The sequence below is a fragment of the Anopheles nili genome, chromosome 2, assembly GCF_943737925.1.
Source record: "Anopheles nili chromosome 2, idAnoNiliSN_F5_01, whole genome shotgun sequence".
Lineage (NCBI taxonomy): Eukaryota > Metazoa > Arthropoda > Insecta > Diptera > Culicidae > Anopheles > Anopheles nili.
The window spans coordinates 32,110,136-32,125,252 of NC_071291.1; the positions used below are offsets into that span (position 1 = coordinate 32,110,136).

Sequence of the window (15,117 nt, forward strand, 5' to 3'; positions counted from 1 at the left end):
ATCGTACGCTCATCAACTTCAATCATTTGTCGTTCGCGCCCTCCACCGCGTGAAGGGTGAGCCTTTTGTTCGTTTTAGGGCCCTTTTTTTGCTGCTGCTGCTGCTGTTGTTTGCTCTTTCTGCTTGCGTACGTGTGCGCGTGTTTACTCGCTCGTTTCGTTATTGGAAATGATGATGAACCCCGGATTTGTGCCTGAAAAATTTCTGCGGACGAGCGCGTGGGCAGGTTTGCGGGATTTCCTCGAAGCAAACCTCGGCAAACGAAGCGTGGTGTTGAGGGAAGATGGAAAAGGGGGCATTCGTTTTTCTTTTCCCATTTACGCGCTTTTTCCCTCGCGGCCGGCATCCATCATTCATCATAACCCGGAACCGTACGCGAGCTGCGCTGCGGGGTCTGAGTGATGGAAAGGATTCGCAAGGGGATGAAAATCTGTTATTCGTTTTTTTTTCTCTCTTTCTGTTCTTTTGCATTTTTTTCTCCCTCACTCGTCGTGAGAGAGTGAGAAAGAGAAACCATCCACATCTATTTCGAGTGAACTGTTTTCCTCCGGCCCCAAAAGTCCCCGGAAGTCATAAAGCCTAATTCAATCAAAGAAAATCCTTCCTGGCTGGCTGGATGGGGGAGGTGAATGGACCAGGGAAGGGCAGACACGCTCCTTCAATAAACAAGTCCACCGCCACTCGCACCCTCTCGCTCCTTGAAGCACCGATGGAGGTTCTGTTTCGTTTTCGATTAGAATCGATACTGATCTCCTTCGAAAGAACGAGACGGCACAGCCACACACACACACTCACGCACACAAAGACCAGGCGCATGATGGTTTAGTGCCCGTTCGGCGGCACTCAACCGCTCCGGAGTGTTAAGTATAGTCAATAGACCCCCCCCCCCCCACGGCCTTTTCATCACGTGAAGGACATCTTGGCGGACTGCTTTTTGGCTCTATTTATTTCTGTTTTTTTTTTTTGCTCATCGTCCTTCTGCTTTTGCTGCCCGGATTTGCTTGCTTCGCTTCATCATTTGTGCCCTGCGGAAAATGATGCTGATTAAGAGGATGACGAGAAGTGGTGCGGCCACGGCATTTGCCAGCGTTTTTCGGCAAATAATCAGCAAGCGAGCAAGCGAGAAAGAGAACGATGGCGATAATATAGCGGTGGATCGAAACGTGCGATGGAGCGCTGAATGGGAAGGAAGAAGAAAAAACCCATCAAAAAGGGCAAACGATGGCGTGATATAGCAGCGGGTGGTGATGAGCAGGGGGTCGGGTGGCACAGGACGCCGGCCACCACCGTCACGTTCAAAAGGACGAAGCTAATAAATTGTGGCACTTCTCGTGGGGCCCGCCTCCCTGAAGCTCGATGAATGATGGATTATTCCACCCGAGGAGCTGCTTTTAGCCCATGAGCTGTAGTGTTTCTTTCTTCTTCTTTATGTCTTTCTTTTTCCATTCCGTTCGTGTCGCTTCATTTCCTCGGTTTGATTATTTCGATTTTCCACTCCCAACTAATTGCGCCTGATCGCTGGCCCGCGTCGGTGGTGTGAGAGTTTCGGCACGCTGGTTTTGTTCTCCCCGTGTTTATAGCGCTTATAGTTTGTTCTATCGATCTGTTTTTGTGAATGCCATCGACCCGGGGAGAATGGAGCATTCGTGTGCGGCAGCGTGTGCAGCCAGCGCCTGGCTGCGAAAGGAAACCGGGCAAGAAAAACTAGGATGCTGCTCGTTTACATAAATGGATATTTTTGTTTTTATGCAACGCCTGTTTTTTTTTTGTTTCTCCATTCGCTCTTGCGTTTCGCCTGGGCTTTGAGTGACAGATGACGGATCGATGGGTTGCGTTTCTTCGACGCTTCTGCCAAGAGCCCATGAAGTGACGAAGCGAAGGACCAATCGAAGAACGAAAAATAAATAAAAAGGACACCCTCGAAGCCAAAAACCGTTATGACTTCCGCAAAACACCGGAGCCAAGAGCACCGGTCTCTGTGGGCAGGCGAACCGTCACACGGAAATCAAATCATCCCACGATCCCGATGATGATTCGTTCGGTTCGTCGTTTGATTTTGGGGGAAAATAAAACCGAACAAAATACGACCCGAAAGGTGGGTGGGGGTGAGTGGGAGAGTGAGCTCATGCCGTTCCCTCCCGGCCCGGAAGCGCAAAGGGCTGATTGTGTTCGTTTTATTATTTTTCAATAAAGTCCCCGTTTTGCAGCCTCCTGTTCTCTTTCGCGTCGACTTGCCCCCGGTGGTGTCTGATTCTGACGTTTTACGTTGCCCTTTTTTCTCTCTCTCTCTCTCTCTCTCTCTCTCGCTTTCTCACTCTTTATCTCTTTCTTTCGCACATTCGAGCGTGCTTTCAAGCTCGTTTCTTGGCGATGTGATGGCTTTAGGGATTCCTTATGGCACCGTGTTACGGATTCTGTTTGAACTTTTGGGCTCGAATTCCCACCCACACACACACACCCGTTCGTGTCTCTCCCCCGGGGAGGGGTTCCTGGTTGTGCGCCGGCAAGGAAGCGAAAAATTGAACAGCAAAACCGGCAAACACATAAGCACCGAATCGATTTTGCCGTCCGCTGGGGATGGGAAAAAGGCACCATGAAGCCGTTGGCGTTTCGTTGTTACATTTATTTATCTTTCGCTCTCCGTTAGAGGCTCCAGCGGCGTGAAAGAGGAAGCCCGGGGGCCGCGAGGAGCCGAGAAAATGATGAAGGATAAGGTTTTTCCATTCTGCAACAATTTTCTCGTCCCGTCTTGAGCGGCACTCCCCGGTTCCACCCGGTGTCCGGTGTCCTGGCATTTTGGTCCGGGGGCTGGCAACGGTAAGGGGATGTTTTTCCCACCTCCGTCACTGCTTTTTTTTTTTGAACACAACCACACTAGCGGAGCGAAGGAATGGCTCTTCTGCGCCTCGGGTCCCGCAGGAGGAGGTTTCGGAAATGACAAAGAAAAATCCATTCACTTGTCAACCGTTACGAGGAGCTTAACCCAAAATTCCGAAATCCCGTTGAATTCGAGACACATTCTGTTGGTTTACGAAGGACTGGGTGGGGGGTTGGGGGATGTTGGTGGCGTCCCTCACACCTCCCTCTTTGCTCGCCCATCTCGACAAAGGAGCAGTTAGTCCAGGCCGTCTCTAGCCACACCGCCAGCAAGGCGCGCTTCAGCGAGCTCAAAGTGCTAAAAGGAGGGTGAAAAAAAAAGCCACCCTTGCTGTTGCCATCCCCAATCGGGGTGGCTCACTCGACGGTGACGTGACGGTGGTGGTTGGTTTGATTTTACCGTTTCCTCCGTCCAACCGTTTTCGTTCGGCCCAAAAACACACACACACGGGCGAGCGGGTGGAATTGGTTATCGAAAATCCCAAGGGGTGGGAAAAAAAAATTTATCATTTTTCCACTCCCACCGGCTGCTCGGGAGGGAGTTGTCAGGAAGGAAGTCTTCTTTTGAGGAAGTAAATGCCTTCTTTGCCCACCCCCTTTCCGTGTGCACGATCGTTGGGCGAGGTGAGATATTCTTTTATCCTTGATTTCGGGTCGGGCTGTTTTTTTCTTTGAGTTGCCGTTTTTTTCCCCCCTACTCATGGTGGTTCTCTCTTTTCGCTCGTGGTTCGGGATTTCTTTGGATTTCCAAAAATAAGTCTTCTTTATGGTCAGTGTGGCGTGGTCGGCGTACAACTGGGGAAGAGGGTGGTTGGGTGGAATGAAGACGATATCTCTCCCTCCCCGGTTGGATTCCATCTGCTTCGCACGGCTTACCTGGCGCCTCCATCATCTCGTAGCCGGACGGGACGTTTGGGCTTGGGGTCGATTTACACAGTCCTCCCCCCATCTCGAGAGAGGTCGCAAAATTTTATATACCTCTTTTTTCGGTCCCGTTTACGGTCAGATGGTTATTTGTAGATTTGCGACCCGTGGGTTCTCGAACGGAAACCGGAAGTAAACAGCGGCACATGGGAGTGCGGCGATGGGCTTGTGTCGTATAATATCATTGGCTGCCATACCTCGCTGACAACGGTGAAGGGCTGGGTATTTTAAGCTGTTTGGTTTGCACCGTCGTTCAGGTCGGGTCGTGTGAGGTGTGGGCCGATTGAAAAAAACGAAAATGAAGAAAAAAAAAGCGCATTAAATAGCTGGAAGGGAAACGCAAAGAAACTTATCGTATTGGCATCTTCAAAAGTGAAAACGGAAGATGCTGCTACACGCAAAAGCAAAAAAAAAAAACGTCGGGTAAAAAACTCGATGATCCTTTGGACAAAGTTTGGGTGAGCTGGAAAAAGGTTAGCCGAAGGCTTGCGTTGGGTGCTTTGGTGGCAGGGGGGCCATGGCGTCAGGTTAAGCGTGGTAATAATTTATTCAAAAGATTAGTCGCTCCTTCTCCGAGCACACAGTGAGGTGAATTCAAAATTTTAGAGCCTGTCCAGTGCCTGTCGTATACCCGATGGTAGAGGTTTTAGCGATTATAGATCCCTTACTTTCGTCCCACTGGCGAGGTTATGTGCTTGTGTGTTTACTCCAAATGGCTTCTGGGTTACGCTTTTCCTTCCTGTTCTTGGACAGCTTAGATGGTTAACCTTTACTAACTGAACGTTCTATAACCGACCGGTGTATTTTTCTTACTTTCTTCCAGACCGAAATTGCCAAACGACTGAACGCGCTCATCGGACAGCTGCTGCCATTCTTGGCGACGGAACACCAGCAACAGGTCGCGTCGGCGGTCGAGCGAGCGAAACAGGTCACGATGCCGGAACTGAACGCCATCATCGGTGTAAGTATAAAGCGCGACACAAACGACAAACCTGCCCACCCCCGACAGTTTGCAAATCAAGTCCTGCCGGTCGTGTGCCTACCAATCATTGTTGTGCCCATGAGCAAACAAAGAACTACAAAACACCGCAGCTTCCAATGATCGGCGCGCTCGATCGTGCTGCGGATGTGACGTTTTGCGTTGGTTTCATCTTAGAGATGTTTGCCTTATTTGCGTGATTTCTTACGTTTCATTATTCGTTTTGGTTTCTACCGATCAATGCCATGCTGAAAATGAATTGCTCTCTTAGTTTTAGCGTTTTCACACTCGGTCCGACCTCTTGGACCGTTTTTTTTTGTTCATACATTTCCACCCGAAAATTCTCGTCCAACCGCGCGAGGAGGCGTTTTGATTTGTTCTGATTTGGTTTATGTTGTTTTTTTTTCGTATATTCTTGCAAAATTATGGAATGCATTGGAATATCCCCACCCACTCAAAACCACCACTAGCTTTGCTTTGATTTTTGGCCGTTTCCGTTTTCAAATCCGTTTCCGTTAACGTTTCCTTTCTCTTTAAAAGTTCCAGTCCGATTCGATTTCGCCAGAAAAGTAGTTCGAGCCAGTAGACGCGTGAATTGTAACCGAGTTTCTTGAATACCATATCACTAGTTTTCGAAATGCTTCTTCGACGTGTTCGTTTTGTATTACACCGATTGGTTTACTTTAGACGTTTTACTTTGTTTTGTTGTTCGATTATTTTTTTTTTCGTTTCCGTTTATTTTCACTTCCTTACCCGTGGTGGGGAAACGTACGAACCCTGCTGTTAGTGAGATTCCGTTTCCTTATCGTGCCAAATGCAGCAGCGAATCGTTGTGCGAACCGAAATCAGCAAACCGTGTTGTATTAGCTTTCCCAACACAGCAGAAGACGAACAAAAAGCAAGCGAAAAACACCGTGTAATTCTATATCCCATTTTTTTCTGTCTCGTTTTTTTTCCCCCAATTGTTAACGCACGCTGAATATGCTCTGTCACACATTCTCTGTCTGCCCAAAAAACACTTGCGCGCGCGCGTGTGTGTGTGTGTGTTCGGGTATGTGGCATATTTTTAAATGAACTGAAAACGACAACCGAAAAAAACCCTTACACGCTCCAAAACAACGCGTTCAAAATGGGCAAAAATGACCATCTGAATCCTTCCCGGCGCCTGCCATTCCCTGCCAATCTGCAGCAACATCAGCAACAGGGAATTCAGCAACTTTTAGTAAGTTTCGTGTTACTATTAACGCACTTAATACTCTCCCGCCCACCACCCAACATCCAAACATAATACCCGCCCATTTGCGCCCAACTGCACCCACCCCGAGCGATAGAGGCCTCTTCGCTTACTGAATTAAGCAACGCAATTCATAATCACTTGCTGGTTTGTTTGTTTTTTTGGTGTATATTTTTTGTTTTGTTTACTTTTGGTTTCCCTCTTTTTTGTGTTGTTAATTCTCTAAATCCCCCGCCACCTGCCAGCGTGCCCTAACGTGTAAATGTGTAACAGTCGAATGTTAACCACAGTGCCCTCTCGTTCGTGCAAGCATTTTTAATCTCCTTATCAACACCAACATACGAGCGCGTGTGTAACATATGTCAGCGAAAGCATTCGTATTGTTTTTTTTCTCTTCTTCTTCGTCATCTTTCGTTTTTACACACCCGAGTTGTTGTCTACGCCATCAACTATCGATGTTGCCGATTGCTTTTGTGTTAACACATTGTTTTCCCGCGTGTTGTTGCTACAGGCGCTTAAACAGCATCAGCAACACCAACCACACGTGTGTGCGTGTCCATTCAAACGAGTTACTTGACTTTTGATTACGAATAGTTTTGCTGTACATTTCTTCATTTCATCAAACACATGTTTCAAAGATCGCTTGTTTTTTGAGTTCGTATCATTTATTAACATTTTCGTTTTAAGCACGTTGCGCTTTCTACCACCTGGAAGCGGTAGCGCATTAAATGCATGCCAGTGTGTACATAGTTAGTAAGGATTCGCACGTGATTCGTGTGGTAGTGGTTTGAGTCCCATTGTACGGTGGTGCTAGAAAAAAAAAGAGAAGCAAAAAAAAAGCAACAACAACACACATATAAATAACAATAAACCCGCACTCTCTGTTACTCTCACTTACATCCGCGTTGCCATCGCAACGATCCACCCCACCGGTGGGGGCTATCAAAGGCAATTTAAGCACACCAAGCACTCAAGCGGTTAGCAGTCGTGATTGTTGTAAAAATTTACGAGACTGAAACATTCAACACGTGCCATTAGAGAACCCCCCTTCAATTACCGCGCCCCCCGGGTTCACGATCATCTCACCCCCGTGCCGGAGGGTAATTTAGATTTAATCGGCAGTTCGCACAGCTCACCCTTTTTCCCGCAACGTCCCGGACCCGGAAGTTTGGTAACTTTTTCCGATCCTCCGAGCGCTCGGCGTCTTTGCCGGGGTTTTTGGCTATTAAACGCACACCGATTGACATTTGGATGATTGTCGGTGTTTTTTTTTCTTTCGTTGTCGTCTTGTTTCTTCTTTGCTTTCTCACTCACTCGATGTGATGAAACAATTGATGGGGATGAAACTCACTTTTTTGGTGGTGCGAGGCGCTTTAGCTCGTTCCGTTCGTCGAAGGGTGCAAAAGGCAACCATTAACCCTGGCAACGAGCATTAGGATTAGCTCGATTATCGTTCGAGCCCCGTAAAGCCGTGCTTTTGCAGCGTGCCGGCTGAGTGAGGTTAATTAATTAGATTTAACATTTTTGCCCATCGACATTAACGACCGTGAAGAGCTATTTGCGGGCGATTAAATCCTATCGCGGTGCTCTTTGCTCGTGTAATCCTTTACCGGCAAGGGGGAACGCAGCAAGAAAAAACGCCTCGCTGTCGTGGCGGCTGGGTGAATGTATCATCATGCGGTGGCGTTAAGATTGTTGTCCTTAATTATTCTTCAATTTGGCCACCATTTCGATTTGGCCACCCTCTGCACGGGCGCGAGCATTCGGTTCTCGAATGTGTGCTCGTTCTGCTTGTCGTTCCAATTTCAGTCTCGTTCTCACCCATCGAGCATCCGATGTGTGGCGGGGGGTGAATTTGTCGGGTTGATTAGTCGTCCTGTCGGTAGCGTCACGGCTTCTTGCGAGCCGAAAATGCCGCTTCCCACACGTCCCACCAACCCCACATCGTATTCCCCCACATTGACGAGCACCCAAAGGCCTCCCACGTGCGCCAAATCACGTCCTGGACCAAAAATCCCAACATTAACATTCTTGGCGAAGGGCGAGCAACCCTCGAAGAGCATGGTGCTCCACTACCAGCACCAACACCAACACCACCACCAACACCACCACCACCAAAGGCAGGCGTCCTTGCGTCGGTGGTGAAACGAGTGAAAGTGATTTATATCGATCAAAGACTAAACTGAGCAAGAAACCGGTCCCGGTCGCAGGACCGTACGAACCACCACATCAACCTCGTACGCGGGCGGGCAGACATTCTCGTATCTCGCCCCCATCGTGGAAGGCAAAACGGTCCCATTCCATTTCGGGTTTTCCGCACCATCATCATGCCACCATGCCGAAGGAGCTCGGGTTTCCGGTTCCACTTACCCGAAATTTTCCACCCACCAACGGCGAAAGGACGAAAATGCCGGTGGGGCCGTCGTTCGCCGACGCTTCTCTTCATGGGATCTTCCACTTCCCTTGACCTCTCCACCCGCTGCCTCTCCTCCCCGTACCACCATCGTGCTTCATTGCCCTGGTCCGTATCAGTCATTAAGCGATCTTCTTATCTCCCGGAAGATTCATTCCGTATTCAACATTTAATTAACAACATCATCACGTTCCATAAGTTTCTCTATTATCCTTGCGCGGGCGCCGGTTTCTTTGCCGCGTGGCCCACAAGGGGTGGCATCCGAAGGGCCCACCGTCGTCCTTTTCCGCAATTTCGTCCTGCGCTCGGTTTCTCTCTTTCCGGTGGCGCCTTTCATTCGATATAGATGAAACAATTTGTGCCCCGCAAAATGGAACGGGACACGCGTGGGGGCAGGAAGCGGATGGACATCCATTTCGGTCTTCTCTCTCGCCACCCACACTCAATCCACCCCTCCTGCCGTCGGTGGTGGTGTGTTTTTACCCACCTCGAACCACTCGTCTAGGGGACCGATGCTTTATTCTGTCAGCACACAATTCCCAGCGATTATGCTCCGAGCGAAAGACGACTCCGGGGTTGGGAGCCTTTTGCTGGGTGCATGTGTGTGTGTGTGTGAAGGGTGGTGGGTTGTGCGAGAGTGTCAAGGCTATTTCTATTTGTACGCTTCATTTATGGTCAAAACGCTCCGGCACCATTGCCGACCAGCGACCGCCTTTCGCTTCATGTCGCATCATGTCGTGTTCGTTCGTCCGTTCCTTCCAGCCAGCCGGGTGAGACGGTGTCCTTTATTTCATTGAACCCCCCCCCCTCTCTCCTTCCCTTCCTTCCTTTCCTAACGTTACCAAAGTGCCGAAATTGGTTACGGAAAGAACCTCTCCTTCTTCCCGCACGGAGCAGGCTATCCGATGGAGAAACACTCTCTTGCCCACACCAGGACGAACGAATAAAGCCCCTCGGGGTCGGCTTCTGAAGGCGCCACTTGGATGGTGAGCCGCGAGGATGCCGAGGACGAAGGGAGAGCAAATAGGGAGGGGACCCCTACGCGGGAGGAGGGGTGGATGACCGAATGATTATGTTTGCGTCCCGTGGACGTGACAATAAAACGCGGCTCGCCCACTCCGAGCTCTGGCAGCCAGCGAGAAAATGGAGCAATGAATTCTTCTGTATTTATTTCTCTATTTCCCCCGAGTCTCCCTCTCCTGCTGCCTTCTCCTCCCCATTGGATTCCGCCCCCTCTCCCCACCGCTGGTCGTCCTGGTCGTCCTGCTGCCGAGGCTTCGTTTCGCTTTTATGACACTAATTTCATTGGCTTAATACGCTGCCTGCGCCAACCACACCGCGTGTGCGTGTGTTTCGTTCGTTGTGTTTGTGTTTGCGGCCCCGAAAGGCGAATCAGCAGCGCACACCCCCGGATGTGGCGCACACCACACGGTGAAGTCCTTTTTTAGGGGGCATCGACACGCTATCACGGGTGCCCAAACACGCACGAGGCATAAATAGATTAATTGTATCGTTGCCGATGCCCACCAAGCCATCCACATTGGGTCCATGAGTTTTCTTCGTGTCTTCGTCCCTTTTTGTTTTTGGGTCGCCCGTTTTGCAGCACCGCTCGCCCTTTGCTTCGTTACACGTTTCGTTCGGCGGCGGATGTTGATTTGGGTCACCCAATACCCCCGGTTGGCTGGGGAGCAGTAGTTTTCCATTACTTGCGCCGAGACGTGGCACTTTTCCGGTGCACTGAGTGTGATGCGGTTCCGCTTGCCACTTGGCGGAAATCGTGAATTTCGCGCCACAAAGCTGCTCAAACGTGCAAGGATGTTAGCGCGTACAAGCGTTTCCTTTGACTTATCGTACAGCATTGTTAGCCAGATACAGCAAGAGGAAAAGCCCACTGAAGGTGCTAGCTCTCTGATGAACAAATACAAAAGCTAACGCCGCTCTTTGCGAGAAACATAATTGATAAAACCACTTACGGTGGGGAAGGAAAAGAAAGAAAAAAAGGGATTTACTTTATACACCGACCGGGGGGACAAGGAGAAAGGATCAAGTGAGGCAAGTGGGGACGCGATCCTTTTGCGTGCTCCACCACCAAAATACATAAACTCGGTTAGTGTGGCCGAAACGCGCCGGAGCATGAAAAACTAATAACAGTAATATCATCATTCCGGCGCCGGAAGCAACGGTGGTTAGCGACCGACGCGCTAACTCCCACCGGTGGGCGGAAAGAGAGCGAGGACCTTCCACTCTGAAGGTCGCTTTTCCACCCCCTGCTGCCCTTGCCGTCGCTTTTCTCTCGCTCTTTCGCGTTGTTAGTCCAGTCGTTTCCAGTCGTAAACGTCGAACTAAAACGTTGTGTGCTGTGTAAGCACAGCATTTATCCTCCCTCGCAAACCGCCGTCGGTGTGTGTTTGTGTGGGCGTGTGTTTTCCTCACTCCTAAAGGATTAATGTCCCACAGGAACGTGAGGAAAAGCGAAGCTCTACAAGCCTTTCGGGCGCTCGTTCTCACTCTCTCTCTCGCTCTCTCACGTGATCCTTTCGCTTTGGCTTTATCCATGGAAAACAAAAGGGAAGAGTCCTGATGTTATCGTCCTGGCATCACACTATCGGTCAGGACCTCGCTCTTCCCCACCCATTCACCTCGGCCGGCACCAGCCCGGCCGATGATTATTACTCCCGTTTGAACTTTTCCTTCGGATCGGTGGCCGAACGCACACGCGGTGGTGAAAATTTGTCGTGCTCGTGTTTGTTTGCACCCACTCCCCCACCGGTGTGTGTGTGTTTGCGTTACCATCCAGGTTATCCAGGCAAAGGATATTCGAACGAGAAGCAAAAAAAAAAGAAAATAATCTAAATAAATAAACACACAATCCCCCGCGAGTGGTATTCAAACCCATCCCGGAGACGCCGTAAACTAAATTGCGAGCATAATTATAATCGTGTAACCACATTTTAATATAATCATCCTATTTAATTTCACTGCCCCCGGTGCGGTGCGGGTGGTGTGCAGACGTGAGTGAGCCTTTCATGAATCCTCCACAGCAGCGCAATTTTCAGAACCGCTCGGAACGGCCACCGGTAGCGGGCGACATAAATGGCATCGCAGCACCGGATCCGGATCCGTCGTTGGTGGTTTTGTGAGAGTGAGAGAGAGAGAGAGAGAGAGAGAGAGAGAGAGAGAGAGCGTGCGAGGAAGAGAGCTCAATGGTGAACCCCGTTCCGTGTGGGGATATTCATCCAAGCACGTTACCATTTTATTGTTACGCCACTTCCGGCGAGCCTTTTCCTTCTCCACCCCTGTGGTGGTGTTGCAGAGGGGGGGGGGGGGGCTGGGGTAGGAGGCTAGGTGGCACGATAGCTAGTTTATACCGCCACTCGAATCGTGCACGGGGAAACCGGAAGCGGACCGGTGGCCGGCATCCTTGCACTAATGAACCGAATGCGAGTAAGTGGAATCGAAGCGGCAACCCAAGCGGAGGACCTTCCTGACGCCGGCTCGAAATAGAAAGTGTTTGACGCAGGGGGGGAGGAGGGAGGGGGGGTGGTGTGGGTTGATGGTTTACAAACGAACACACACACACACCCGGTGGTGGTTTTCGAGAGCCCTTTTTCCACGATTATCCTTGCTGTGCTGGTTGGTCGTTCGCCGTGTCCTGTGCTCCCATCGGCCGTAGCCCCCGTTTCATGGGGGGTTAATCCTTATAAGCTTCCGCCACGGAACACTCAATTGCCTCCACACGCAAGCCGTAGGGTGTGAGGTGGATAAAATGCAACAATAGCGGCGCCCCCAGCAGCAGCAGCAGCAGCAGCTCGTTCATATGTACACGCATTCATAAACTTGCACCGGCGGCGCTGGTGGCCCACTCCGGTCGATGTAAAATATGGTTGTTTATCGTGGAAGCAGGACCGGTGGCCCTCACCCCACCTTCACTTGGGGAAAAACCACACCGCACAGCGGAGGAGGTGGCACGGTGGATCTGTGTGTGTGTGTGTTTTTTTGTTTAGTTTCGACTACTGTTGTGCTCGCTGGCGGCGGCGTACAAAATCGACCGTGGCGGTGGAGAGAAGCATACCACTCACTCCACCCAACAGGAGGGGGTGGGGAGGATCAGGAAGGTCAGGGCAGCGATTGGGAAATGTTTGCCAACTAAAACGACCGGCGATGGCGGCGATGGTGGGTGGTAGTGTGGTTTTTCCCGCTCGCACTAACCCTCTACGAAACGACCTACGATTGGGGTGATTGTTGTTGCGAGGGAAAACCCGGAGAGGCGTAAACGACTGCTAATATGTTTTCCACAATCCTCCCACACACATGCAGCCGATGTTCGTGCGGTTGGCGCTTTCGAGTATCCGCCGCACCGGAGGATTGTGTGAGTGGGTGGCTTTGGAGGCATCGTTTCGTTGCATTATTGGTATTATTTACTGCGGAAAGACACGTTCCGTTTCGTTCCTGTTTGAAAGGAAGAGGAGAGGGGGTGGGGATGCATGTTTGGGGCCACCCTTTATCCCCCCCACCTCCACCACCATCGGTTGCATGGCGGGCATGGCGGTAGGGTGGAATTGTTTGCTCGAAATGTTTATAGTTTGTCGAACAGTTTAGCCGCACCTGTATGAGTTGTTTCGGTTGTTTCGGTGGTCGTGTAGTACTACCAGGTCCCTGTGACCACCACCCACCCACCCCCCCCCCCACCCCTCCCTCTTCCACCAACCCACCCACGTCGGGTGAGTGTAACAATAAACAACACGCGCGCGCGCGCGCCTCTGTTTGTTGTTTTCCCGTGCCACGGTTCGATCGCTCACACATAAATCGTGACTGTGGAAAAGCGTTTCCGTTGCGCCGTTCCGATGGTGGCGCATCAAAGCGTCCGCTTTGGCGTCCGGAAAAGGACACGGCATTGTCCGCTTGTTTTGTTTTTTGTCGCTGTCGGTTTTCGAACGTTTTCACTTCTCGCTCACGTAATCCTTCCAATTACTCACACCACCGGAAACCGATACAAATTGATGCCCGCCCGTGTGACCGGCAAAGTTCGTTCATTGACTTCGTGACTCGTCTCGTGCCCGTCCCTCGTGGTGGGTGGAAAACAAAAAGGCACCAATCCCAATCCCCCGTCGGTCGGTCGGTCACTTGCCACCTAGCGTCGTGGTGATGGTATTTATTTGTTCCCATCTCCCCTTTACTCCAATGCAACCACCATCTCGTCCGGTTCGAGAGTGAGAGTGAGAGAGCGAGTCCTTCGTCCCAAGTTGGCGTTAAAGTTTCACCCTCGGTGTGCCCCACACACAGAGGCTCGCTGCCAACCCCGGCTGGTGCCGCTTCGTTTGCTGTAATTCATTTTAATTTGAACCATTTCCTGCTACATAAACGCAAATAAACGCCAACGCGCCCCGACGGAACGTCGCCTTGGTTGCATTTTTTTTTTCTCCTTCGCCTCGCCTGCGGGGCATGACACGAGGCAGAAACGCACGCAAAAGGACACACCACCTCACTGTCTCTCTCTCTCTCTCTCTCTCTGTCTCGTTTACGTGGCCAACCGGAAGGCAAACCCCAACGGGCAAACCATCAACGTTTTCCTCCTTGTCTCGGTTCCCACCACCACCCCCCCCCCCCCCCTCACGGGGTTGACCCACCCTTCCCCGTGCCAGCGGGAGTAAGTATTTCTCGCGACCGTGTACGCGGCGGCAATCGCTCGTAAATGACTGCGAAAGTTTTCCCCAAAGCGCCCAGAAGCTTCCCCTGGCTTCCGGACGGGCGTTCCGGTCGAGAGGGGGGGTGGAAGGAAGGACTCCTTCCAATTAAAACACACCGACTCGTCGCACTCGTCCCATGCGGCCCTCCGGTCGGTAGCGCCACCGCCATCAGCGTGGTGTAACGGTGTGGTGTGCGGCAGCAAAACCGCTTCCGGTTTTTCCACCTACCCACCCCCACCGGACCGCGGTGCCGCCCTTCGTCTTCCGCGGCGAGTTCATATTTCATTATGCTTGTGCCGCGGCTCGTGCGGGCTCTCCTTGCGCTTCCTTTCGGGTCCTTTCAGCGCCATAGTGTCCATGTCCTTTGTTTCGTTCGCGTGAAAACTCGCGCACCCAGCTTTCGAACCATCGAGGGAGGTCGTCGTCGGTCTCCCTAGCCGGGGCCGTCTGGGGGTGGTGTGGGTGTGCCTTTTCATTCGGTGCGCGCAGTTTTTCCACGCCCGTGGGACCAAGGGAAAGGACGGCTGGAAAATGGGGTAAAGGGAGCAATGTCGTTAGGGACGCAAACCGGAAAACCTCGCTCGAGTGGTGAGCCGTGGGAGGGAGGAAGGGAGGAGGGTGGGGGGGGGCAGGGCGGTGAGCAAAAGGTGCACAGTAATTTCCACGCCGTTCGCGCGCACGAACAAATGCAAGGACATAAACCCGTGGGAGGTGGGGGTGAATGTTTTCATTGAAGGTGTCGAAGCAATTTTTTTTTTGCTTTCTGTTTCACATTATTAACAAAGGCCAGCTCTCGCTTGGTGGGCCTTAATTTCACAATACCATCTCTCTCTGCCACTCCATCTGTTTCTCTCCGTTCGACTGCCGTATGCTTTACGAGCACGAGAGAAAATGATTCATTGTGACGCTGAAAAGGGCACCGACAGCGAACGCACACGTTTCTTTATGCTTCCATCGCCGCGGACGATTGCGTTCTTTTCCGCAGTTTGGTCAATTACCTCGC

The 15,117-nt window shown here is 51.2% G+C and overlaps 1 protein-coding gene across 1 annotated transcript in view; it reads left to right on the plus strand.

Moving 5' to 3' along the window:
• Nucleotides 1-15,117, plus strand: part of LOC128731068 (protein groucho) — a 173,132-nt gene that overhangs the window by 148,350 nt on the left and 9,665 nt on the right. The window contains exons 7-8 of the mRNA XM_053824164.1: nt 4,625-4,762; nt 5,970-6,002. Of these exons, the coding sequence (XP_053680139.1) occupies nt 4,625-4,762; nt 5,970-6,002 (171 nt within the window). The remainder of the gene's footprint in view (nt 1-4,624; nt 4,763-5,969; nt 6,003-15,117) is intronic.